At 38.9% G+C, this 27,653-nt stretch overlaps 1 protein-coding gene across 6 annotated transcripts in view; it reads left to right on the top strand.

Annotated features, from left to right (window-relative positions):
- LOC117336493 (zinc finger and BTB domain-containing protein 17-like) overlaps positions 1–27,653 on the top strand; it is a 122,569-nt gene that overhangs the window by 80,517 nt on the left and 14,399 nt on the right. For 3 of the 6 annotated variants that reach the window (XR_004534634.1, XM_033897065.1, XM_033897081.1), the window contains exon 5: positions 27,135–27,229. Coding sequence is in view for 5 of the 6 variants with exons in the window: in XM_033897065.1 (XP_033752956.1) it covers positions 27,135–27,229 (95 nt within the window). In the remaining variant the exon portion in view is untranslated. Of the gene's footprint in view, positions 1–3,303; positions 3,436–3,600; positions 4,764–18,183; positions 19,602–27,134; positions 27,230–27,653 lie in introns of those variants that run through there. The other 3 variants (XM_033897071.1, XM_033897059.1, XM_033897062.1) reach the window with 3 other exon arrangements.

The following is a 27,653-nucleotide window of genomic DNA, read 5'->3' as shown; positions in this document are numbered from 1 at the left end:
GACTACTGACATGTGAAGAAAATCATAAACTAAAGGGAGACTACTGACATTTGAAGAAAATCGTAAACTAAAGGGAGACTACTGACATGTGAAGAAAATCATAATTCTAACTCTAAATTGATTAAACAAGGACAGGAAGTGAACACAATATAGATTTTTATGGAAATCATTGAACAAGGACAATTAGAATATGACCTGGTGTTCTGGAAGGTTTGGCTTCTTCTGCTTCATCTAAGACACCCGCCATAGAAATCTAGGTCACGATGACACCCGCCATACAAATATAGGTCACGATGGCACTCGCCATACAAATCTAGGTTAAATTGATCTCACAATGGGTCTCCTGCAACCATCTTCTAAACTCTCAACAATGGGTCTCCCCCAACCATCTTCTTCACTCTCAATAATGGGTCTCCTCCAACCATCTTCTTCACTCTCAACAATGGGTCTCCTCCAACCATCTTTTACACTCTCAACAATGGGTCTCCTCCAACCATCTTTTACACTCTCAACAATGGGTCTTCTCCAACCATCTTCAACACTCTCAACAATGGGTCTCCTCCAACCATCTTCTTCATTCACAACAATGGGTCTTCTCCAACCATCTTCTTCACTCTCAACAATGGGTCTCCTCCAACCATCTTCTTCACTCACAACAATGGGTCTCCTCCAACCATCTACAACACTCTCAACAATGGATCTCCTGCAACCATCTTCTTCACTCTCAACAATGGGTCTCCTCCAGCCATCTTCTTCACTCTCAACAATGGGTCTCCTCCTACCATCTTCTTCACTCACAACAATGGGTCTCCTCCAACCATCTTCTACACTCTCAACAATGGGTCTCCTCCTACCATCTTCTTCACTCACAACAATGGGTCTCCTCCAACCATCCTCTACACTCTCAACAATGGGTCTCCTCCAACCATCTTCACCACTCTCAACAATGGGTCTCCTCCAACCATCTTCTACACTCTCAACAATGGGTCTCCTCAAACCATCTTCTTCACTTTCAACAATGGGTCTCCTCCAACCATCTTCTTCACTCTCAACAATGGGTCTCCTCCAACCATCTTCTACACTCTCAACAATGGGTCTCCTCCAACCATCTTCTTCATTCACAACAATGGGTCTTCTCCAACCATCTTCTTCACTCTCAACAATGGGTCTCCTCCAACCATCTTCTTCACTCACAACAATGGGTCTCCTCCAACCATCTACAACACTCTCAACAATGGATCTCCTGCAACCATCTTCTTCACTCTCAACAATGGGTCTCCTCCAGCCATCTTCTTCACTCTCAACAATGGGTCTCCTCCTACCATCTTCTTCACTCACAACAATGGGTCTCCTCCAACCATCTTCTACACTCTCAACAATGGGTCTCCTCCTACCATCTTCTTCACTCACAACAATGGGTCTCCTCCAACCATCCTCTACACTCTCAACAATGGGTCTCCTCCAACCATCTTCACCACTCTCAACAATGGGTCTCCTCCAACCATCTTCTACACTCTCAACAATGGGTCTCCTCAAACCATCTTCTTCACTTTCAACAATGGGTCTCCTCCAACCATCTTCTTCACTCTCAACAATGGGTCTCCTCCAACCATCTTCTACACTCTCAACCATGGGTCTCCTCCAACCATCTTCTAAACTATCAACAATGGGTCTCCTCCAACCATCTTCTTCACTCTCAACAATGGGTCTCCTCCAACCATCTTCTAAACTCTCAACAATGGGTCTCCTCCAACCATCTTCTTCACTCTCAACAATGGGTCTCCTCCAACCATCTTCTAAACTCTCAACCATGGGTCTCCTGCAACCATCTTCTTCACTCTCAACAATGGGTCTCCTCCAACCATCTTCTACACTCTCAACAATGGGTCTCCTCCAACCATCTTCTAAACTCTCAACAATGGGTCTCCTCCAACCATCTTCTTCACTCTCAACAATGGGTCTCCTCCAACCATCTTCTTCACTCTCAACAATGGTTCTCCTCCAACCATCTTCTTCACTCTCAACAATGGGTCTCCTCCAACCATCTTCTAAACTCTCAACAATGGGTTTGCCCAAACCATCTTCTACACTCTCAACAATGGGTCTCCTCCAACCATCTTTTACACTCTCAACAATGGGTGTCTTCCAATCATCTTTTACACTTTCAACAATGGGTCTCCTCCAACCATCCTCTAAACTCTCAACAATGGGTCTCCTCAAACCATCTTCTACACTCTCAACAATGGGTCTCCTCCAACCATCCTCTAAACTCTCAACAATGGGTCTCCTCCAACCATCCTCTAAACTCTCAACCATGGGTCTCCTCCAACCATCTTTTACACTCTCAACAATGGGTCTCCTCCAACCATCTTCTACACTCTCAACAATGGGTCTCCTCCAACCATCTTCTAAACTCTCAACAATGGGTCTTCTCCAACCATCTTCTACACTCTCAACCATGGGTCTCCTCCAACCATCTTCTTCACTCTCAACAATGGGTCTCCTCCAACCTTCCTCTAAACTCTCAACAATGGGTCTCCTCCAACCATCTTCTTCACTCTCAACAATGGGTCTCCTCCAACCATCCTCTAAACTCTCAACAATGGGTCTCCTCCAACCATCTTCTTCACTCTCAACAATGGGTCTCCTCCAACCATCTTCTAAACTCAACAATGGGTCTCCTCCAACCATCTTCTTCACTCTCAACAATGGGTCTCCTCCTACCTTATTCTATACTATGAACCCCACAAACCTATCAGAATGCCAGGTTTAAAACTGCCATGTCAGCATATATGTCTTGGCAGGTCATCGTCACTCTACAAGTTTGCCTTTACATTCCAGCCTTTAATGACACTGTATTACAATATCTATGATAATGGTATAGCTAGAATCACAACACTTTTTACAACACACAATTTCTGCTTTTGATAGTTCTTATTTTTAGACAGTCACTTTTAATTAGTGTCTCTCAATGTTGATCAAAGTTTACCAGTGACTGATATCTGACTTTATAGTTATGGCCTTTAAATATGTCCCTTACTCCATATACTGTTCAACAACATCTCCTACAAACTTTGTATTCTGTGTGACCTTGACATTTACTATTGTTATACTGACCTCTGGCCAGAAACAAACCATTACTTAGATAGAATGAATGTGATGATGTCATTGCTATATGAGGTCACAGAAGTCTTGTACTTAATATATAGATGATAAGGTGCCTTGCATGTTATACAACAGAGCATGTCCTGTAATTAGCCAATCACATGTTCTGACATAAAATAAAGCTCCACCATTTTACAGCAGGAGATGTTGTCGAGGACGACGATGATGTTATCTGTGTCGAGGAGCAGCAGCCGACCTATACTGCTGAGAAGAAACAGTACCTTGCTGGCACCAGAATGCGGACAATGCGGGACATCAAACTCATAAAAGGTTAGCTGTTCTTCAACGTTGTTTGTTCCATTTCGTAAATTCTAGTAAACTCTTTTATTGATTTGTGTTAAGATAATCAAAATAGAATTTCTGAATTTGTATTAAAAGTGTAGATTTGAAACTGTGTATCTAACTCTTGCCATTGTCTTCTGTCTTGTGTTACAGAATGGTTAGCTTTACATGGGATGTCAAACAACATAGAAACAATGGATGCTGTCACTCTTAACAACTGTCTGGAGCACTTCTACGCGGGGGCCAGTACACGGGACGGGAAACCCTACACACGTTCTACACTCGTCGGCATTAGAGCAAGCATGAATCGCTACATGCAAGCTCTTCCTATCGGCACGGTCTACTCTGTACTGAAGAGCGACGCGTTTGCATCGTCCAACGCTGTCCTGGAGAAGCTCTGTGATCGTGACAAAGGGAGAGAGCGTATAACAATAAAGAAGTGTTTGTCGAGTGAAGACATCTCAAAGCTTATGTTGTCTGGAGTTCTCTCCACTTGCAATCCTTTGTCTGTAGTAAGGAAAGTTTGGTTTGATCTGACGTTACATTTCGGAATCAAGGGAAAGGAAGCAATACGAACACTGACCAAAGAGTCTTTTATTCTGGAGACTGACGAGAATGGACTGAAGTATTACAGACTAAATCTGGACAAAGAAATGCCTAAAATTGAGACATTTTCTGAGATGCATGACTGGAATTGGCACATGAGGATGTACGAGATTCCTGACAGTCCCCACTGTCCTGTACGGAGTATGTCTCTCTACATCTCCAAGCTTGGACATGTACACGATGACTTCTTCCAGCGCTCTATAGAATCGAAGCAGTGTAACTCGCGGTTCTGGTACCTGGGCCCTATGGGCCATAACACAATCCTAAAGATGATGGCCGACATATCGGACTCGGCTGGACTGTCTATCACCTATACAAACATCTGTCTCAAGGCTACTATAGCAAAGATGCTCTCTGAACATCAGGAGTTCAACGAGGATTCAATTATAAACATACATTGTAAAAACAAGTTGGGTCTAGTGCCTTCATTTCCCTCAGAGAAACTCAAACAATACAGCTACGTCCTCCATAACCTCCTCTACAGCCAACTGTACGACTATGACAACTGAGTGGGTAGGGGCTTGTGTACAGTCAACTGTACGATTACGACAACTGAGTGGGAAGGGACATGTCTCGACAGCCAACTGTACAACTACGACAACTGAGTGGGAAGGGACATGTCTCGACAGCCAACTGTACGACTACGACAACTGAGTGGGAAGGGTTATGTCTCGACAGCCAACTGTACGACTACGAAAACTGATTGGGAAGGGAAATGTCTCGACAGCCAACTGTACAACTACGACATCTGAGTGGGAAGGGACATGTCTCTACAGCCAACTGTATGACTACGACAACTGAGTGGGAAGGGTTATGTCTCGACAGCCAACTGTATGACTACGACAGCTGAGTGGGAAGGGACATGTCTCGACAGCCAGCTGTACGACTACGACAACTGAGTGGGAAGGGACATGTCTCGACAGCCAACTGTACGACTACGACAACTGAGTGGGAAGGGTTATGTCTCGACAGCCAACTGTACGACTACGAAAACTGATTGGGAAGGGAAATGTCTCGACAGCCAACTGTACAACTACGACATCTGAGTGGGAAGGGACATGTCTCTACAGCCAACTGTATGACTACGACAACTGAGTGGGAAGGGTTATGTCTCTACAGCTAACTGTACAACTATGACAGCTGAGTGGGAAGGGACATGTCTCGACAGCCAACTGTATGACTACGACAACTGAGTGGGAAGGGTTATGTCTCGACAGCCAACTGTATGACTACGACAGCTGAGTGGGAAGGGACATGTCTCGACAGCCAGCTGTACGACTACGACAACTGAGTGGGAAGGGACATGTCTCGACAGCCAACTGTACGACTATGACAGCTGAGTGGGAAGGGACATGTCTCAACAGCCAACTGTACAACTATGACAACTGAGTGGGAAGGGTTATGTCTCGACAGCCAACTGTACAACTATGACAACTGAGTGGGAAGGGACATGTCTCGACAGCCAACTGTACGACTACGACAACTGAGTGGGAAGGGTTATGTCTCGACAGCCAACTGTACGACTACGACAACTGAGTGGGAAGGGACACGTCTCGACGGCCAACTGTACGACTATGACAACTGAGTGGGAAGGGACACGTCTCTACAGCCAACTGTACGACTATGACAACTGAGTGGGAAGGGACACGTCTCGACAGCCAACTGTACGACTACGACAACTGAGTGGGAAGGGACATGTCTCGACAGCCAACTGTACGACTACGACAACTGAGTGGGAAGGGTTATGTCTCGACAGCCAACTGTACGACTATGACAACTGAGTGGGAGGGACATGTCTCGACAGCCAACTGTACGACTACGACAACTGAGTGGGAAGGGACATGTCACGACAGCCAACTGTATGACTATGACAGCTGAGTGGGAAGGGACATGTCTCGACAGCCAACTGTACGACTATGACAACTGAGTGGGAAGGGACACGTCTCTACAGCCAACTGTATGACTATGACAACTGAGTGGGAAGGGACATGTCGCGACAGCCAACTGTACGACTATGACAACTGAGTGGGAAGGGACATGTCGCGACAGCCAACTGTACAACTATGACAGCTGAGTGGGAAGGGACATGTCTCGACAGCCAACTGTATGACTATGACAACTGAGTGGGAAGGGTTATGTCTCGACAGCCAACTGTATGACTATGACAGCTGAGTGGGAAGGGACATGTCTCGACAGCCAACTGTACGACTACGACAACTGAGTGGGAAGGGACATGTCTCGACAGCCAACTGTACGACTACGACAACTGAGTGAGACGGGACATGTCTCGACAGTCAACTGTACGACTATATCAAGTTTATTACCTTAACAACCAACAAACATTTAACTGACAAATGTATTACTGAGAAAAATAACAACCATAAGAGTACAGACAAAACCTAGAACCATGACAGCTGACAAATGTACAATTAACGACAAACTTACGATAAATGACAAATGTAGGATGAATGACACACATAGGATAAATGAACAATAAGCAATAGATGACCAATTTGCAGGACAAATGTAGGATTAAATGACAAAATTAGGATGAATGACAAATGTTGGACTACAATTAAACAATATCTGAAAGCTGCAGCTGATGATTTGACTATGAACACTGTACTTAATATGATAGCAGACAAAACTGAGACTACATGGCTTTGACTAGATGGCTTTGACTACACAATGATAAACCTAAAAGTTCACAACAGCTACAACAGGCACCCCACAATGTGTGTATGGGGTTCGTTTGATGTAGTATTCCATAATATGTGTTCTAGGTCCTGTTAATGTTTGTTTTTTATTCACAATTCAACTCCTGAACAGCTATGAAATTTAGAAGGACCCCACATTGTGTGTATTGGGTGTTTTTGATGTCTGATAACACGATCCTGCTTAACATGTAGAAGTATTCTGTATTGTGTGTGAAAGACTCTCACATTTAAGTTGCCAGTTGGCTACGTTAACTGTTGGTTTTAGTTTATCAGTTACCTGTGTGACTCGCAATGCGTGTTCCTTCATCATATAACACACACTGGCAGTATTATATGTGTTACCTGTATTTTTTTTTCTATTTTGTATTTCTTGTAAACTAATTTACCTGATTTCCTGATGACCGATGTCTGTATGTCACACATGTTTAGGAAAGCAGAATAACACTCTTGATGAACAAGTAGACATATAGGTAATATAAGACTGATGGTGATGTCATAACTGAGGTTATCTAGAACTGATGATGATGTCATAACTGAGGTAATCTAGAACTGATGATGATGTCATAACTGAGGTTATCTAGAACTGATGATGATGTCATAACTGAGGTAATATAGAACTGATGATGATGTCATAACTGAGGTTATCTAGAACTGATGATGATGTCATAACTGAGGTTATCTAGAACTGATGATGATGTCATAACTGAGGTAATCTAGAACTGATGATGATGTCATAACTGAGGTAATATAGAACTGATGATGATGTCATAACTGAGGTTATCTAGAACTGATGGTGATGTCATAACTGAGGTTATCTAGAACTGATGATGATGTCATAACTGAGGTTATCTAGAACTGATGATGATGTCATAACTGAGGTTATCTAGAACTGATGATGATGTCATAACTGAGGTTATCTAGAACTGATGATGATGTCATAACTGAGGTTATCTAGAACTGATGATGATGTCATAACTGAGGTAATATAGAACTGATGATGATGTCATAACTGAGGTTATCTAAGATTGATGTGATGTCATAACTGAGGTTATCTAGAACTGATGGTGATGTCATAACTGAGGTAATCTAGAACTGATGATGATGTCATAAACTGAGGTATATAAGACTGATGGTGATGTCATAACTGAGGTTATCTAGAACTGATGGTGATGTCATAACTGAGGTAATCTAGAACTGATGATGATGTCATAACTGAGGTTATCTAGAACTGATGATGATGTCATAACTGAGGTATCTAGAACTGATGATGATGTCATAACTGAGGTATCTAGAACTGATGATGATGTCATAAACTGAGGTTCTAGACTGTGATGATGTCAACTAGGTATTAGACTGATATGATGTCATAACTGAGGTTATCTAGAACTGATGATGATGTCATAACTGAGGTTATCTAGAACTGATGGTGATGTCCATACTGGGTAATATAACTGATGATGAGTCATACTGGTATATAGACTGATGGTGATGTCATAACTGAGGTTATCTAGAACTGATGATGATGTCATAACTGAGGTTATCTAGAACTGATGATGATGTCATAACTGAGGTTATCTAGAACTGATGGTGATGTCATAACTGAGGTTATCTAGAACTGATGATGATGTCATAACTGAGGTTATCTAGAACTGATGATGATGTCATAACTGAGGTTATCTAGAACTGATGATGATGTCATAACTGAGGTTATCTAGAACTGATGATGATGTCATAACTGAGGTTATCTAGAACTGATGGTGATGTCATAACTGAGGTTATCTAGAACTGATGGTGATGTCATAACTGAGGTAATATAGAACTGATGATGATGTCATAACTGAGGTTATCTAGAACTGATGGTGATGTCATAACTGAGGTTATATAGAACTGATGATGATGTCATAACTGAGGTTATCTAGAACTGATGATGATGTCATAACTGAGGTAATCTAGAACTGATGATGATGTCATAACTGAGGTTATCTAGAACTGATGATGATGTCATAACTGAGGTTATCTAGAACTGATGATGATGTCATAACTGAGGTTATCTAGAACTGATGATGATGTCATAACTGAGGTTATCTAGAACTGATGGTGATTTATAACTGAGGTTATCTAGAACTGATGATGATGTCATAACTGAGGTTATCTAGAACTGATGGTGATTTATAACTGAGGTTATCTAGAACTGATGATGATGTCATAACTGAGGTTATCTAGAACTGATGATGATGTCATAACTGAGGTTATCTAGAACTGATGGTGATTTTATAACTGAGGTTATCTAGAACTGATGATGATGTCATAACTGAGGTTATCTAGAACTGATGATGATGTCATAACTGAGGTTATCTAGAACTGACGATGATGTCATAACTGAGGTAATATAGAACTGATGGTGATGTCATAACTGAGGTTATATAGGACTGATGGTGATGTCATAACTGAGGTAATATAGGACTGATGGTGATGTCATAACTGAGGTAATATAGAACTGATGGTGATGTCATAACTGAGGTTATCTAGAACTGATGATGTCATAACTGAGGTAATATAGAACTGATGATGATGTCATAACTGAGGTAATATAGGACTGATGGTGATGTCATAACTGAGGTAATCTAGAACTGATGATGATGTCATAACTGAGGTTATATAGAACTGATGATGATGTCATAACTGAGGTTATCTAGAACTGATGATGATGTCATAACTGAGGTTATCTAGAACTGATGATGATGTCATAACTGAGGTTATCTAGAACTGATGGTGATTTTATAACTGAGGTTATCTAGAACTGATGATGATGTCATAACTGAGGTTATCTAGAACTGATGGTGATTTTATAACTGAGGTTATCTAGAACTGATGATGATGTCATAACTGAGGTTATCTAGAACTGATGATGATGTCATAACTGAGGTTATCTAGAACTGATGGTGATTTCATAACTGAGGTTATCTAGAACTGATGATGATGTCATAACTGAGGTTATCTAGAACTGATGATGATGTCATAACTGAGGTAATCTAGAACTGATGATGATGTCATAACTGAGGTAATATAGAACTGATGATGATGTCATAACTGAGGTTATATAGGACTGATGGTGATGTCATAACTGAGGTAATCTAGAACTGATGATGATGTCATAACTGAGGTTATATAGAACTGATGATGATGTCATAACTGAGGTTATCTAGAACTGATGATGATGTCATAACTGAGGTAATATAGAACTGATGATGATGTCATAACTGAGGTTATCTAGAACTGATGGTGATGTCATAACTGAGGTTATCTAGAACTGATGATGATGTCATAACTGAGGTTATCTAGAACTGATGATGATGTCATAACTGAGGTTATCTAGAACTGATGATGATGTCATAACTGAGGTTATCTAGAACTGATGATGATGTCATAACTGAGGTTATCTAGAACTGATGGTGATGTCATAACTGAGGTTATCTAGAACTGATGATGATGTCATAACTGAGGTTATCTAGAACTGATGATGATGTCATAACTGAGGTTATCTAGAACTGATGATGATGTCATAACTGAGGTAATATAGAACTGATGATGATGTCATAACTGAGGTAATATAGAACTGATGGTGATGTCATAACTGAGGTTATCTAGAACTGATGATGTCATAACTGAGGTTATCTAGAACTGATGGTGATGTCATAACTGAGGTAATATAGAACTGATGGTGATGTCATAACTGAGGTTATCTAGAACTGATGATGTCATAACTGAGGTAATATAGAACTGATGATGATGTCATAACTGAGGTTATCTAGAACTGATGGTGATGTCATAACTGAGGTTATCTAGAACTGATGATGATGTCATAACTGAGGTTATCTAGAACTGATGATGATGTCATAACTGAGGTAATATAGAACTGATGGTGATGTCATAACTGAGGTTATCTAGAACTGATGGTGATGTCATAACTAAGGTTATCTAGAACTGATGGTGATGTCATAACTGAGGTTATCTAGAACTGATGATGATGTCATAACTGAGGTTATCTAGAACTGATGATGATGTCATAACTGAGGTTATCTAGAACTGATGATGATGTCATAACTGAGGTTATCTAGAACTGATGATGATGTCATAACTGAGGTTATCTAGAACTGATGATGATGTCATAACTGAGGTTATCTAGAACTGATGGATGATGTCATAACTGAGGTTATCTAGAACTGATGATGATGTCATAACTGAGGTTATCTAGAACTGATGATGATGTCATAACTGAGGTTATCTAGAACTGATGGTGATGTCATAACTGAGGTTATCTAGAACTGATGATGATGTCATAACTGAGGTTATCTAGAACTGATGATGATGTCATAACTGAGGTTATCTAGAACTGATGGTGATGTCATAACTAAGGTTATATAGAACTGATGGTGATGTCATAACTGAGGTTATCTAGAACTGATGGTGATGTCATAACTGAGGTTATCTAGAACTGATGGTGATGTCATAACTAAGGTTATCTAGAACTGATGATGATGTCATAACTGAGGTTATCTAGAACTGATGATGATGTCATAACTGAGGTTATCTAGAACTGATGGTGATGTCATAACTGAGGTTATCTAGAACTGATGATGATGTCATAACTGAGGTTATCTAGAACTGATGATGATGTCATAACTGAGGTTATCTAGAACTGATGATGATGTCATAACTGAGGTTATCTAGAACTGATGATGATGTCATAACTGAGGTTATCTAGAACTGATGGTGATGTCATAACTGAGGTATCTAGAACTGATGATGATGTCATAACTGAGGTTATCTAGAACTGATGATGATGTCATAACTGAGGTTATCTAGAACTGATGATGATGTCATAACTGAGGTTATCTAGAACTGATGATGATGTCATAACTGAGGTTATCTAGAACTGATGGTGATGTCATAACTGAGGTTATCTAGAACTGATGATGATGTCATAACTGAGGTTATCTAGAACTGATGATGATGTTATAACTGAGGTTATCTAGAACTGATGATGATGTCATAACTGAGGTTATCTAGAACTGATGATGATGTCATAACTGAGGTTATCTAGAACTGATGGTGATTTTATAACTGAGGTTATCTAGAACTGATGATGATGTCATAACTGAGGTTATCTAGAACTGATGATGATGTCATAACTGAGGTTATCTAGAACTGACGATGATGTCATAACTGAGGTAATATAGAACTGATGGTGATGTCATAACTGAGGTTATATAGGACTGATGGTGATGTCATAACTGAGGTAATCTAGAACTGATGATGATGTCATAACTGAGGTTATATAGAACTGATGATGATGTCATAACTGAGGTTATCTAGAACTGATGATGATGTCATAACTGAGGTTATCTAGAACTGATGATGATGTCATAACTGAGGTTATCTAGAACTGATGGTGATTTTATAACTGAGGTTATCTAGAACTGATGATGATGTCATAACTGAGGTTATCTAGAACTGATGGTGATTTTATAACTGAGGTTATCTAGAACTGATGATGATGTCATAACTGAGGTTATCTAGAACTGATGATGATGTCATAACTGAGGTTATCTAGAACTGATGGTGATTTTATAACTGAGGTTATCTAGAACTGATGATGATGTCATAACTGAGGTTATCTAGAACTGATGATGATGTCATAACTGAGGTTATCTAGAACTGACGATGATGTCATAACTGAGGTAATATAGAACTGATGGTGATGTCATAACTGAGGTAATATAGGACTGATGGTGATGTCATAACTGAGGTAATCTAGAACTGATGATGATGTCATAACTGAGGTTATATAGAACTGATGATGATGTCATAGCTGAGGTTATCTAGAACTGATGATGATGTCATAACTGAGGTTATCTAGAACTGATGGTGATTTTATAACTGAGGTTATCTAGAACTGATGATGATGTCATAACTGAGGTTATCTAGAACTGATGATGATGTCATAACTGAGGTTATCTAGAACTGATGATGATGTCATAACTGAGGTTATCTAGAACTGATGATGATGTCATAACTGAGGTTATCTAGAACTGATGGTGATGTCATAACTGAGGTTATCTAGAACTGATGGTGATGTCATAACTAAGGTTATCTAGAACTGATGGTGATGTCATAACTGAGGTTATCTAGAACTGATGATGATGTCATAACTAAGGTTATCTAGAACTGATGGTGATGTCATAACTAAGGTTATCTAGAACTGATGATGATGTCATAACTGAGGTTATATAAAAGTGATGGTGATGTCATAACTGAGGTTATCTAGAACTGATGATGATGTCATAACTGAGGTTATCTAGAACTGATGATGATGTCATAACTGAGGTTATCTAGAACTGATGATGATGTCATAACTGAGGTTATCTAGAACTGATGGTGATTTTATAACTGAGGTTATCTAGAACTGATGATGATGTCATAACTGAGGTTATCTAGAACTGATGGTGATGTCATAACTGAGGTTATCTAGAACTGATGATGATGTCATAACTGAGGTTATCTAGAACTGATGATGATGTCATAACTGAGGTTATCTAGAACTGATGGTGATTTCATAACTAAGGTTATCTAAAACTGATGATGATGTCATAACTGAGGTTATATAGAAGTGATGGTGATGTCATAACTGAGGTTATCTAGAACTGATGATGTCATAACTGAGGTTATCTAGAACTGATGATGATGTCATAACTGAGGTTATCTAGAACTGATGATGATGTCATAACTGAGGTTATCTAGAACTGATGGTGATTTTATAACTGAGGTTATCTAGAACTGATGATGATGTCATAACTGAGGTTATCTAGAACTGATGATGATGTCATAACTGAGGTTATCTAGAACTGATGATGATGTCATAACTGAGGTAATATAGGACTTATGATGATGTCATAACTGAGGTAATATAGGACTGATGGTGATGTCATAACTGAGGTTATCTAGAACTGATGATGATGTCATAACTGAGGTAATATAGGACTGATGATGATGTCATAACTGAGGTTATCTAGAACTGATGGTGATGTCATAACTGGAGAATCATCGTCTCACACCCTATACTTTAATACTGAAGTCTACCTTGCTAGGAGTTCAAGCAAAAATTAGCCTCATTTTAAAGGTTATGCTTGAATTTTTCATATACATAATTTTAAGGGCTTTGAATTGAATAACAGGTTATATATGTATATCTATAAATGTATGGTCTGACGAGATGATCTCTCACCTGACCTGTCCCAATCAATAACAGGTATATATATATATCTGTATATCTATAAATGTATGGTCTGACAAGATGACCTCTGATCACCTGACCTCTGTCCCAATCATTGACAGGTATATATATATATCTATATATCTATAAATGTATGGCCTGACGAGATGGTCTGTCTGTCTTCCGATGATAGGTTATCTCGTATCAATTCTGCTAGAATGTCCTTTGCATTCAGTAAAAGAATGATGCCAATAACCTTTGACCTATATAATAGTAACAATAACCTTTGACCTTTTGAATGGTGACAATACCCTTTGACCTATATAATAGTAACAAGTAACCTTTGACCTACATATAAATTAGTGGTAATAACCATTGGTGTATATGATAATGACAATGTCCTTTGCTCTGTCTGTGTTCTGTTGTATGTTATCCGTTACCGTTGTTTCCTGGTGTTATCAGTGTATGAATGCAGTCACACATTGTGTGAGCCAGCCTCATATAGCATATATATATGTTTGGTTTCCTTGTCAAACAACCGGACGCCAGTGTTAGTGTAGAGTATCATTTGATAATGTTTTATCTAGGCTAGTGTGTGCAATAATATAAGAATAATATCCACTGTACAAAGGATTAATTGTTAGAATTGTGTCTATACCCATGCTTTGTTCTTGTTGAAATAAATAATTGTAACTATCTTTAAGATTTTGCTGTTTTCCTTCAGGATACATCGTTAAACAATCTGTGAGGTTAGGTAGGACACAGTAACGTACGTATTGGTACATCATTGCACAATCTGTGAGGTTAGGTTGGACACAGCTCAGTAACGTACGTGTTGGTATATCAATATTTAGATTTACACTGCAGCCCGAATATATAACTTTATGCTGCAACTGCCACGGCATTGTCGGAATACACCCACCTTATATATTTTTGCTGTATACGGCAGTGACGGAAAACAGCTGTATTTTGGAATCTTAGCACGTGCGTCAATTCGACTGACCTACTTCAAAGTGAAACAATGTTTAAAGGGCAAATATATTTCTGTCAATTTTGACACCATTTCACTTCAAAATGATTATTTTTGATGATTATTTTTTTATTGTTCCAGGATAAATGGAATACATGGTCAGTGTCTTAAAATATAAGCTGTATTTTTGGCTCTGGACAGAAAGAGAAAAGTGGCTCGCCAAGGCTCGCCACTTTTGTCTTTCTTTACCCTCGCCAAAATACAGCTTATATTTTAAGACACTGACCATGTATACTCTATTTACAAAGCTCATTTGAAGGTCACAAGTCCATAACTTCCAAACCTTTATTATGACGTTATTATTATTGACATCATAATTGTCATGTCAGCGATAAAGAAACAAGGCTGTTGAAAAGGCTGTTCCGTCTTTGACGATAACAATTTGTTCATTCATCGTAGGAGTAAAATTCCTGGATATAGTCTTTAAAAATCGTTGTCAAATGTAAATATAATCATTGAACTGCTTTCAGTTGAAAGTTATGGGCTGATGAATGCCAACTTGACAAAGGCAGGGAAACGAAATTGTTTATAAAAATATAAGTAAAAAAAATATAGATTAACCATAATGTCAAAAATGTCTACAAGAAAGAATAGTTTAAAATCATGGAGTTTAAGGTATCAATTCATCAAAAAAGAAGTCTGAATGCACTTTTCAAAGACTAGAAAGTTTAAATGTGCTCATAAAAATTCCAAAGGCTTGGCAAGTGTAAATATTCCAAACAGTGGTGTTATCAATGAAGGGACCAACCTTTAAGGTAGATGGATGTTAAGGTATGAGACCTTCTTTGGGGTAGGAATGAGACCTTTGAGGTTGATGGAATCTATGGAATCAGACGTTCTTAAAAATAGATGAATGCTATGGAATGAGACCTTTCAGGTAGATGATTGCTATGGAATGAGACCTTTCAGGTAGATGATTGCTATGGAATGAGACCTTTCAGGTAGATGATTGCTATGGGACGAGACCTTTCAGGTAGATGATTGCTATGGGACGAGACCTTTCAGGTAGATGATTGCTATGGGAGGAGTCCTTTAAGGTAGATGATTGCTATGGAATGAGACCTTTCAGGTAGATGATTGCTATGGAATGAGACCTTTCAGGTAGATGATTGCTATGGAATGAGACCTTTCAGGTAGATGATTGCTATGGGACGAGACCTTTAAGGTAGATGATTGCTATGGAATGAGACCTTTCAGGTAGATGATTGCTATGGGACGAGACCTTTCAGGTAGATGATTGCTATGGAATGAGACCTTTCAGGTAGATGATTGCTATGGGACGAGACCTTTCAGGTAGATGATTGCTATGGGAGGAGACCTTTCAGGTAGATGATTGCTATGGGAGGAGATCTTTGAGTTTGGATGCTGAGGGACGAGACCTTCTTTAAGGTAAATGGATGCTATTGAATGAGACCTTTGAGTTACATGGATGCTATCAGATGAGATTTTACATGTTTTGCCTGCTCATTAGTCAAATATCAATTTTGACATATATATAGATATTTCACTGCAGTAACAGCAGCAGGTCCAGAATTATTAGCTTATCTCTTAAAGGGAGGGGGAGCTTGTGTGGTCACCCAGGCGCCGCATCAGTGTTGGTTTCCAAGTATTAAGTATTTTATTCAAGTATTGAAAGTTATCAGTAACCTCCTTTATAACTGTAGTGGGGACCTATTATTTGGTTTCAGGGTTGCTGTGGGGAAGTCACAAGTAAACTCCTTTATAACTGTAGTAGGGACCTAATATTCGGTTTCAGGGTTGCTGTGGCTTTATAACTGTAGTGGGGACCTATTATTTGGTTTCAGGGTTGCGGTGGGGAAGTTATCAGTAGACTCCTTTATAACTGTAGTAGGGACCTAATATTTGGTTTCAGGGTTGCTGTGGCTTTATAACTGTAGTGGGGACCTATTATTTGGTTTCAGGGTTGCTGTGGGGAAGTCACAAGTAAAGTCCTTCATAACTGTAGTGGGGACCTATGATTTGGTTTCAGGGTTGCTGTGGGGAAGTTATCAGTAACCTCCTTTATAACTGTAGTAGGGACCTATTATTTGGTTTCAGGGTTGCTGTGGGGATGTTATCAGTAACCTCCTTTATAACTGTAGTAGGGACCTATTATTCGGTTTCAGGGTTGCTCTGGGGAAGTTGTCAGTAACCTCCTTTATAACTGTAGTAGGGACCTATTATTCGGTTTCAGGGTTGCTGTGGGGAAGTTATCAGTAACCTCCTTTATAACTGTAGTAGGGACCTATTATTTGGTTTCAGGGTTGCTGTGGGGTTTAAACTTTCACTTCCTTGAGTCTGAATGAATAATTTCTGGGGGGGGGGGAAATGTGGGTGTTTTTTTTAAACATTTTTGACTTCGACCTTTAATGCCAAATATAATATAAAGTTTTTGGTGCCAGTGGTTGAAGGAATCAGTAAAATCCCTTTATAATTTGGTGAAGTCGCCCCCTAATTCTAGTGTGAGCTATAGTGATATACAATGTGAGGTGAGCTTTGTACCGATGGTGACCTCACCCCCTAATTCTAGTGTGAGGTATAGTGATATACAATGTGAGGTGATCTTACGGATGGTGAACATCGATTGACACAAGTTCATGATTTATAGATTGACACAGATTTAGGATTTATAGAATGGCCCAGATTTAGGATTTATAGATTGACACAGGTTTAGGATTTATAGATTGACACAGGTTTAGGATTTATAGATTGACACAGGTTTAGGATTTATAGATTGACACAGGTTTAGGATTTATAGATTGACACAAGTTTAGGATTTATAGAATGGCCCAGATTTAGGATTTATAGAATGGCCCAGATTTAGGATTTATAGATTAGGTTTAAGGTTTTCGCACACTGCATACATTTTCTATATTACTATGGTGTGAGATTGTCTATATTTTGTCTGAACAATGAAGTAGGATGTAAGCTGTGTTTTACACCTTACATACAAGGTCGCTGTTTCCATGGCACTGTGGCATGCTGTTCTATCATTTTTACTTGACTTTTTTTCTTCGAATATGCTTTTAAATAAAATGACATTTTGTTTGTTTTTGAACAACTTAACAAATTCTACTAAGTTAAAACATGTCCTCTTCTTTCCCTCACAGAATGGCTGACAATCCAGGGAGAAGATCCGAACTTTGAACAAACCACAGCTGTGAAATTGAACCATTTGCTCGTCAACTTTTATCGCTACTACCACTCCAATGAGAACCTGCCTGATGAGCTGTTACGTCTGTACCCGTTAGAAATGACACGTTACCTGCAGGCCAAACCGTTCTTCCGTGACATGGATATCACCTATAACCCGGAGTTTGTGTCGTCCAATCGTGTACTAGAATCTATCCTCGGGGGTGACGTGGAGACGGCTACAAAGCCTATAACACCTGCTCATTTACAGATCCTGTATTCGTCTAGTCTCCTCAGCTGTAACGACCCTTTCTCTCTACAAAACAAGGTATGGATGGACGTTAATCTCTACTTCGGAGTTCTCAGTCGAATCTTTCTTCGTCAGCTGCGCAAGGATTCATTTGTCCTTGAGACGGATCCGACTATGGGGAGGCGTTACTTCCGGATTGTTGACAGTAACATTGGGAAGGACAAGGTTATGTCCCGTATGTATGAACAGATCGGTAGTCCCTTCTGTCCTGTGTCCAGCCTCCTGCTCTACCTGACAAAGCTCAACCCTAACTCTGACGTCTTCTTCCAGCAGCCACGAAGGGAAAGTAACCTTCAAAACTGGTACACTGAAACGGCTGTAGGCAAGAATGTACACAGTAACAAACTGGCCACACTCTGCTCACACGCTGGGATCAACACCTACTACAAAAACACGGCCTTAAGGATGTTCTCGAGGAGCGTCCTGTCCTACACCTCCGACCTCACTAACGCCTACAGCGACGAAATAGAAAGGACCATCAACGGCCTTAACAATTAAATTAAATGTTCATTGACCAGCAACCTTTACTACACCAAACCAGGTCCTTTATTATACGGACCAAATGAGGACAACACCAAACCAGGTCCTTTATTATACAGACCAAATGAGGACAACACCAAATCAGGTCCTTTATTATACAGACCAAATGAGGACCAACACCAAACCAGGTCCTTTATTATATACAGACCAAATGACCAATACCAAATCAGGTCCTTTATTATACAGACCAAATGAGGACCAATACCAAACCAGGTCCTTTATTATACAGACCAAATGAGGACAACACCAAACCAGGTCCTTTATTATACAGACCAAATGAGGACAACACCAAACCAGGTCCTTTATTATACAGACCAAATGAGGACAACACCAAATCAGGTCCTTTATTATACAGACCAAATGAGGACCAACACCAAATCAGGTCCTTTATTATACAGACCAAATGAGGACAACACCAAACCAGGTCCTTTATTATACAGACCAAATGAGGACCAACACCAAACTAGGTCCTTTATTATACAGACCAAATGACCAATACCAAACCAGGTCCTTTATTATACAGACCAGATGACCAATACCAAACCAGGTCCTTTATTAAACAAACCAATGAGGACAACACCAAATCAGGTCCTTTATTATACAGACCGAATGAGGACAACACCAAACTAGGTCCTTTATTAAACAGACCAAATGAGGACAACACCAAACCAGGTCCTTTATTATACAGACCGAATGAGGACAACACCAAACTAGGTCCTTTATTATACAGACCAAATGAGGACCAACACCAAATCAGGTCCTTTATTATACAGACCGAATGAGGACCAACACCAAACCAGGTCCTTTATTATACAGACCAGCCTATTGTGTACTACAGGGACACCTACGGATATCAGGGGCTGTTGTAATATGAGGGCCAACACCGAACCCGGTCCTGTACCTACATATGTCAGGGTGTCAGGAAATGTGATCAACTACCACTGAGATTAAAGTTCATAGGTTAAAGTTATATGGCAAATAGTTGTGAACGTTAAATTTTCTCTGTATTTAATGAAATATCTCCAGATAATCTCTACCAATAATTAAGCAGTGTCAGAATACCTAGGCCAATATGTAAAGAAATCTGATTTGTTGGCAAGAATTACCATTCAGCATCTTCTTTTATTTTTCATTTTTATTATTTTGTAAAGATACATTTTTCATGTACAGATGTACAGGTGTATTAATAAATACTAATCTTATACATGTTCCTATGATTGTAGAGTTAACATCTTAACACAATAGACTAATACATGTGTTAACATCACAGGTTAATGAGAAATTAAAACAAGAGTGCATAGTGTAAGGAAACAGGATAATATGATTGTCTACCAAACATGTATACATACGTCATAACACCTTTACTAGTGACATACAGGTGTACATACGTCATAACACCTTTACTAGTGACATACAGGTGTACATACGTCATAACACCTTTACTAGTGACCAAACAGGTGTACATACGTCATAACACCTTTACTAGTGACATACAGGTGTACATACGTCATAACACCTTTACTAGTGACCATACAGGTGTACATACGTCATAACACCTGTACTAGTGACATAAAGGTGTACATACGTCATAACACCTTTACTAGTGACTTACTAGTGACATACAGGTATACATACGTCATAACACCTTTACTAGTGACATACAGGTGTACATACTTCATAACACCTTTACTAGTGACATACAGGTGTACATACGTCATAACACCTTTACTAGTGACATACAGGTGTACATACGTCATAACACCTTTACTAGTGACATACAGGTGTACATACGTCATAACACCTTTACTAGTGACCAAACAGGTGTACATACGTCATAACACCTTTACTAGTGACATACAGGTGTACATACGTCATAAAACCTTTACTAGTGACATACAGGTGTACATACGTCATAAAACCTTTACTAGTGACATACAGGTGTACATACGTCATAACACCTTTACTAGTGACCAAACAGGTGTACATACGTCATAACACCTTTACTAGTGACATACAGGTGTACATACACCATAACACCTTTACTAGTGACATACAGGTGTACATACATCATAACACCTTTACTAGTGACATACAGGTGTACATACGTCATAACACCTTTACTAGTGACATACAGGTGTACATACACCATAACACCTTTACTAGTGACATACAGGTGTACATACGTCATAACACCTTAACTAGTGACCAAACAGGTGTACATACGTCATAACACCTTAACTAGTGACCAAACAGGTGTACATACGTCATAACACCTTTACTAGTGACCAAACAGGTGTACATTCGTCATAACACCTTTACTAGTGACCAAACAGGTGTACATACGTCATAACACCTTAACTAGTGACCAAACAGTTGTACATACGTCATAACACCTTAACTAGTGACCAAACAGGTGTACATACGTCATAACACCTTTACTAGTGACCAAACAGGTGTACATACGTCATAACACCTTTACTAGTGACCAAACAGGTGTACATACGTCATAACACCTTTACTAGTGACCAAACAGGTATACATACGTCATAACACCTTTACTAGTGACCAAACAGGTGTACATACGTCATAACACCTTTACTAGTGACCAAACAGGTGTACATACTTGTAAGTCATAACACATTTGCTACATGAACATGATAATGATATGATAATGAACATGATAATGAACATGATAATGAACATGATAATGAACATGCTGATGAACATGGTAATGAACACGATGATGAACATGCTGATGAACATGGTAATGAACATGCTGATGAACATGCTGATGAACATGGTCATGAACACGATGATGAACATGCTGATGAACATGGTAATGAACATGCTGATGAACATGGTAATGAACATGGTAATGAACATGGTAATGAACATGGTGATGAACATGATGATGAACATGATGATGAACATTGATGACATGTTGATGAACATGATAATGAACATGCTGATGAACATGTTGATGAACATGATAATGAACATGCTGATGAACATGGTAATGAACATGGTAATGAACATGCTGATGAACATGATGATGAACATGGTAATGAACATGATGATGAACATGGTGATGAACATGGTAATGAACATGGTAATGAACATGATGATGAACATGGTAATGAACATGCTGATGAACATGGTGATGAACATGGTAATGAACATGGTAATGAACATGGTAATGAACACGATGATGAACATGGTAATGAACATGATGATGAACATGATGATGAACATGCTGATGAACATGGTAATGAACATGGTAATGAACATGGTAATGAACATGATGATGAACATTGATGACATGTTGATGGGTTGAATTGGGTCCATCAATACAAAATAGTGGGCTAAGCAAAGATAAGGTTCTTTGTAAGCCCACCATTGATACATTACAGTAGGATGTCATTGTAAGTGAGAATTACACTTAAAGTGGGCATAATAAAAAGATGGATTTATCTACATGTAATAATATAATACGCATAAGTTCTCAGTATGAAACAGGTGAGCACATCAGAACATTTACATTAGCTGGTATAGTTCACTCCTTGTAAAACAGAATTAAAGATGAACCATGTGGGATTGATGTAATATTTTCCCACGATATGCCAGAGGCTTGTTAACAGCAATCCTCTGATAGGACTGCCTTATACGTGGTATATATCAGTAAACTGTTACAGTAATCCTCTGATATCAGTTAACTGTTACAGCAATCCTCTGATATCAGTTAACTGTTACAGCAATCCTCTGATAGGACTGCTTTATACATGGTATAAAAATATCAATAAACTGTTACAGCAATCCTCTGATATCAGTAAACTGTTACAGCAATCCTCTGATATCAGTAAACTGTTACAGCAATCCTCTGATATCAGTAAACTGTTACAGCAATCCTCTGATATCAGTTTACTGTTACAGCAATCCTCAGATATCAGTAAACTGTTACAGCAATCCTCTGATATCATTAAACTGTTACAGCAATCCTCTGTTACAGCAATCCTCTGTTACAGCAATCCTCTGATATCAGTTAACTGTTACAGCAATCCTCTGATATCAGTTAACTGTTACAGCAATCCTCTGATATCAGTTAACTGTTACAGCAATCCTCTGATATCAGTTAACTGTTACAGCAATCCTCTGATATCAGTTAACTGTTACAGCAATCCTCTGATATCAGTTAACTGTTACAGCAATCCTCTGATATCAGTAAACTTTTACAGCAATCCTCTGATAGGACTGCCTTATACATGGTATATTGGAATGTCATTTGCTCAATGAAAACAGTTCTTTAATTCATTGGTGTAAGTTTATGAGATGATGAATGTAATATGTATGTTTTTCTAGAATGTTCTTTGTACTTTGTGTGCAATTCCTGCTCAGTACTTTTTTGTGAGGAGACAATTTCACCACAAGTAAACATTAATGAGATGACCTGTAGGCCTTGATACCAAGTAAACATTAATGAGATGACCTGTAGGCCTTGATACCAAGTAAACATTAATGAGATGACCTGTAGGCCTTGATACCAAGTAAACATTAATGAGATGACCTGTAGGCCTTGATACCAAGTAAACATTAATGAGATGGTCTGTAGGCCGTGATACCAAGTAAACATTAATGAGATGACCTGTAGGCCTTGATACCAAGTAAACATTAATGAGATGACCTGTAGGCCTTGATACCAAGTAAACATTAATGAGATCACCTGTAGGCCTTGATACCAAGTAAACATTAATGAGATCACCTGTAGGCCGTGATACCAAGTAAACATTAATGAGATGACCTGTAGGCCTTGATACCAAGTAAACATTAATGAGATCACCTGTAGGCCTTGATACCAAGTAAACATTAATGAGATCACCTGTAGGCCTTGATACCAAGTAAACATTAATGAGATCACCTGTAGGCCGTGATACCAAGTAAACATTAATGAGATCACCTGTAGGCCTGGATACCAAGTAAACATTAATGAGATGACCTGTAGGCCTTGATACCAAGTAAACATTAATGAGATGACCTGTAGGCCTGGATACCAAGTAAACATTAATGAGATGACCTGTAGGCCTTGATACCAAGTAAACATTAATGAGATCACCCGTAGCCTTGATACCAAGTAAACATTAATGAGATGACCTGTAGGCCTTGATACCAAGTAAACATTAATGAGATGGTCTGTAGGCCGTGATACCAAGTAAACATTAATGAGATGACCTGTAGGCCTTGATACCAAGTAAACATTAATGAGATGACCTGTAGGCCTTGATACCAAGTAAACATTAATGAGATGACCTGTAGGCCTTGATACCAAGTAAACATTAATGAGATGGTCTGTAGGCCGTGATACCAAGTAAACATTAATGAGATGACCTGTAGGCCTTGATACCAAGTAAACATTAATGAGATGACCTGTAGGCCTTGATACCAAGTAAACATTAATGAGATGACCAGTAGACAGTGATACCAAGTAAACATTAATGAGATGACCTGTAGGCCGTGATACCAAGTAAACATTAATGAGATGACCTGTAGGCCTTGATACCAAGTAAACATTAATGAGATGACCAGTAGACAGTGATACCAAGTAAACATTAATGAGATCACCTGTAGGCCTTGATACCAAGTAGGCCTTCATACCAGCATATCTCTAATGTTTCACAGTCCTAGCTTGGATGGTTCGGTTGTGAAATTAATACTCACTTTTCACTGACCGGGGTTCAATAACCACATCGGATGTGAGAAATACCTGCCCTATTTCCTGAGTTTTTCGGAGGTACTCCAGGTTTTTCCAGGTTGAGACCTCCTTCACACTTCCAATTCCATGACAACAAGAGTGATTTTAAAAAGTTTAAAAGTTGTTTCCAACCTGTTGCCATACAAAATAAAGTTCAATTTTTATTTGGGATCTTATAAACGAATTACACAGAAAGTCATATTGGGGGAAAATACAGTCCTAATCATAATGCAGACTTTTGGGTTAGAGAAGATGCTATACCTATAATAATGGAAGCTGAAGTGTCTCCTGTAATATTTGTCTAAATCCACTGATAGTCAGTAAACAGAATTTTATCACACTGCCGTATTATAATTTGCTGAATGAATCAAATGGATCAGTCAGGTTGAGATCATTAACTTTATTTACATAATCATTTTATTTTATTGTTTTATGTACACATGTATGATGGATATGTTTTTAATTTTGAATTTGGAAAATTGAATATTTTAAATAAATATGTGTGAAGATGTACAATCAGTGTTTCTCTTTATAATCAATAAAGATCGAAGTAATGCATCACTGCAAATTTTGTTTCATTTCTTGGTCATTGTTCTCATCTCTAGTTACAGTACTCATATCTAGTTACAGTACTGGTCTCTAGTTACAGTACTCATCTCTAGTTACAGTACTCGTCTCTAGTTACAGTACTCGTCAATAGTTACAGTAATCATCTCTAGTTACAGTACTAATCTCTAGTTACAGTACTTGTCTCTAGTTACAGTACTCATCTCTAGTTACAGTACATGTTTCTAGTTACAGTACTTGTCTCTAGTTACAGTACATGTCTCTAGTTACAGTACTTGTCTCTAGTTACAGTACTCGTCTCTAGTTACAGTACTCGTCTCTAGTTACAGTACTCGTCTCTAGTTACAGTACTCGTCTCTAGTTACAGTACTCGTCTCTAGTTACAGTACTCGTCTCTAGTTACAGTACTCCTCTCTAGTTACAGTACTCATCTCTAGTTTAAGTACTTGTCTCTAGTTACAGTAATCATCTCTAGTTACAGTACTAATCTCTAGTTACAGTACTCGTCTCTAGTTACAGTACTCATCTGTAGTTACAGTACTCGTCTCTAGTTACAGTACTCGTCTCTAGTTACAGTACTCGTCTCTAGTTACAGTACATGTCTCTAGTTATAATACTAATCTCTAGTTATATGGTACTAGTCTGCTCCAGAATTTACGGCAACTTTGATTCAGTTACAGCACTAGATTCTACTCCAGAATTTACAGCAAATTTGATTTAGTTATAGTACTTGTGTCTACCCCAATTCACAGATTGATAGCAACTTTGATTCAGTTACGGTATTTGTCTCTACTCCAGTACAAAGAATTTACAGCAATTTTGATTCAGTTTACATTTCCATTTACTCTAGAAGTCGGAATTGCTTTAAAACACTACTCCTCCTTAATGACTGAGTGAATTATAACCAAACCAAATATGGTCCTAAACATGGGAGAGGGAAATCATAATTTATATTGATGAGGCTGGTTTGATTCCTGTGGATTGAGGAGTGGGATGGAGTATTGAAAATTGTTTTAAAACACTACTTCTCCTTGATGCCTGAGTGGATTATAATCAATTTTTTTCTGAATCATCATTGGTGGAGGATAATGATAATCTATATAAATGAGTCTGGTTTGACCCCTTGGGAGAAAAAGGAGGGGCTCTGTAATGGGGAAGTTAGCTCAGATTTGGCTTTGAATGATTTTGATGACTTTATAGACAAGTAGTTACCCACTGTTATCATAGAAAACAAACTCTCTGTGGGATGTTTCAGAAACTGTTGTGAACATGAATCATTCTGCCTGCTGTAAGTTTTAAGTTTGTATTCTGGTGACCATTATAAGGTGGGCCTCTAGAATGTACAATAATTGTAACAGTGCTGATTTTATCACTGATAATTGATAAGACAATGGGAGTTAGTGCCCTGTTACCAGACTAAAAAAATTATATAGCTTTCCTTGTCATCCTCAGCATATCATTAATATAGTGTCCAACTATAGGTCTATAGGAGTTCACTTGTTTTATCTAACATAAGTTTCGGATCAATGCAGTGTGGCCAATCAGAGACCAGACCATCGACCTTGAGTCATGAATCATCAAGAGGTCACAAGAGCTCATCCAAGGCACTGGAGAAGAGATGGTGAGAAGAAAGATGTCTGTTCTGGTAGCAGTTACATAATCTCACAGTATGATTGTATTTTGTTTTCAGTTATAAGGAATAAAGTTAACAAATTAGTTTCATAGGTTTCAAAAACACATTTATTTGAATTTGATGTTTTTGTTGACAGATTTTGACACTGGCCAAGCAGATGTCCTCAATAATTCTGCAGTCTCCTCTATCATTGGTGAAATAGAAAAGGCAACCATCCACAAAAACATCAAGGTATGTATCTAACCTGGCCCAACTCCTAACAGTGACCACACTCAATAACCTGGCCAACTCCTAACAGTGGCTGCACTAAATAACCTGGCCCAACCCCTAACAGTGACCACACTCAATAACCTGGCCCAACTCCTAACAATGGCCACACTCAATAACCTAGTCCAACTACTAACAGTGGCCACACTCAATAACCTAGTCCAACTACTAACAGTGACCACACTCGATAACCTGGCCCAACCCCTAACAGTGGCCGCACTAAATAACCTGGCCCAACTCCTAACAGTGACCACACTCAATAACCTGGCCCAACTCCTAACAGTGGTCACTCTCAATAACCTAGTCCAACTCCTAACGGTGGCCACACTCAATAACCTGGCCCAACTCCTAACAGTGGCCACACTCAATAACCTGGCCCAACCCCTAA

Source organism: Pecten maximus, chromosome 10 (genome assembly GCF_902652985.1).
Source record: "Pecten maximus chromosome 10, xPecMax1.1, whole genome shotgun sequence".
Taxonomy (NCBI): domain Eukaryota; kingdom Metazoa; phylum Mollusca; class Bivalvia; order Pectinida; family Pectinidae; genus Pecten; species Pecten maximus.
The sequence above is the reverse complement of the archived record's forward strand: the minus strand, read 5'-3'. Positions and strand labels throughout refer to the sequence as shown.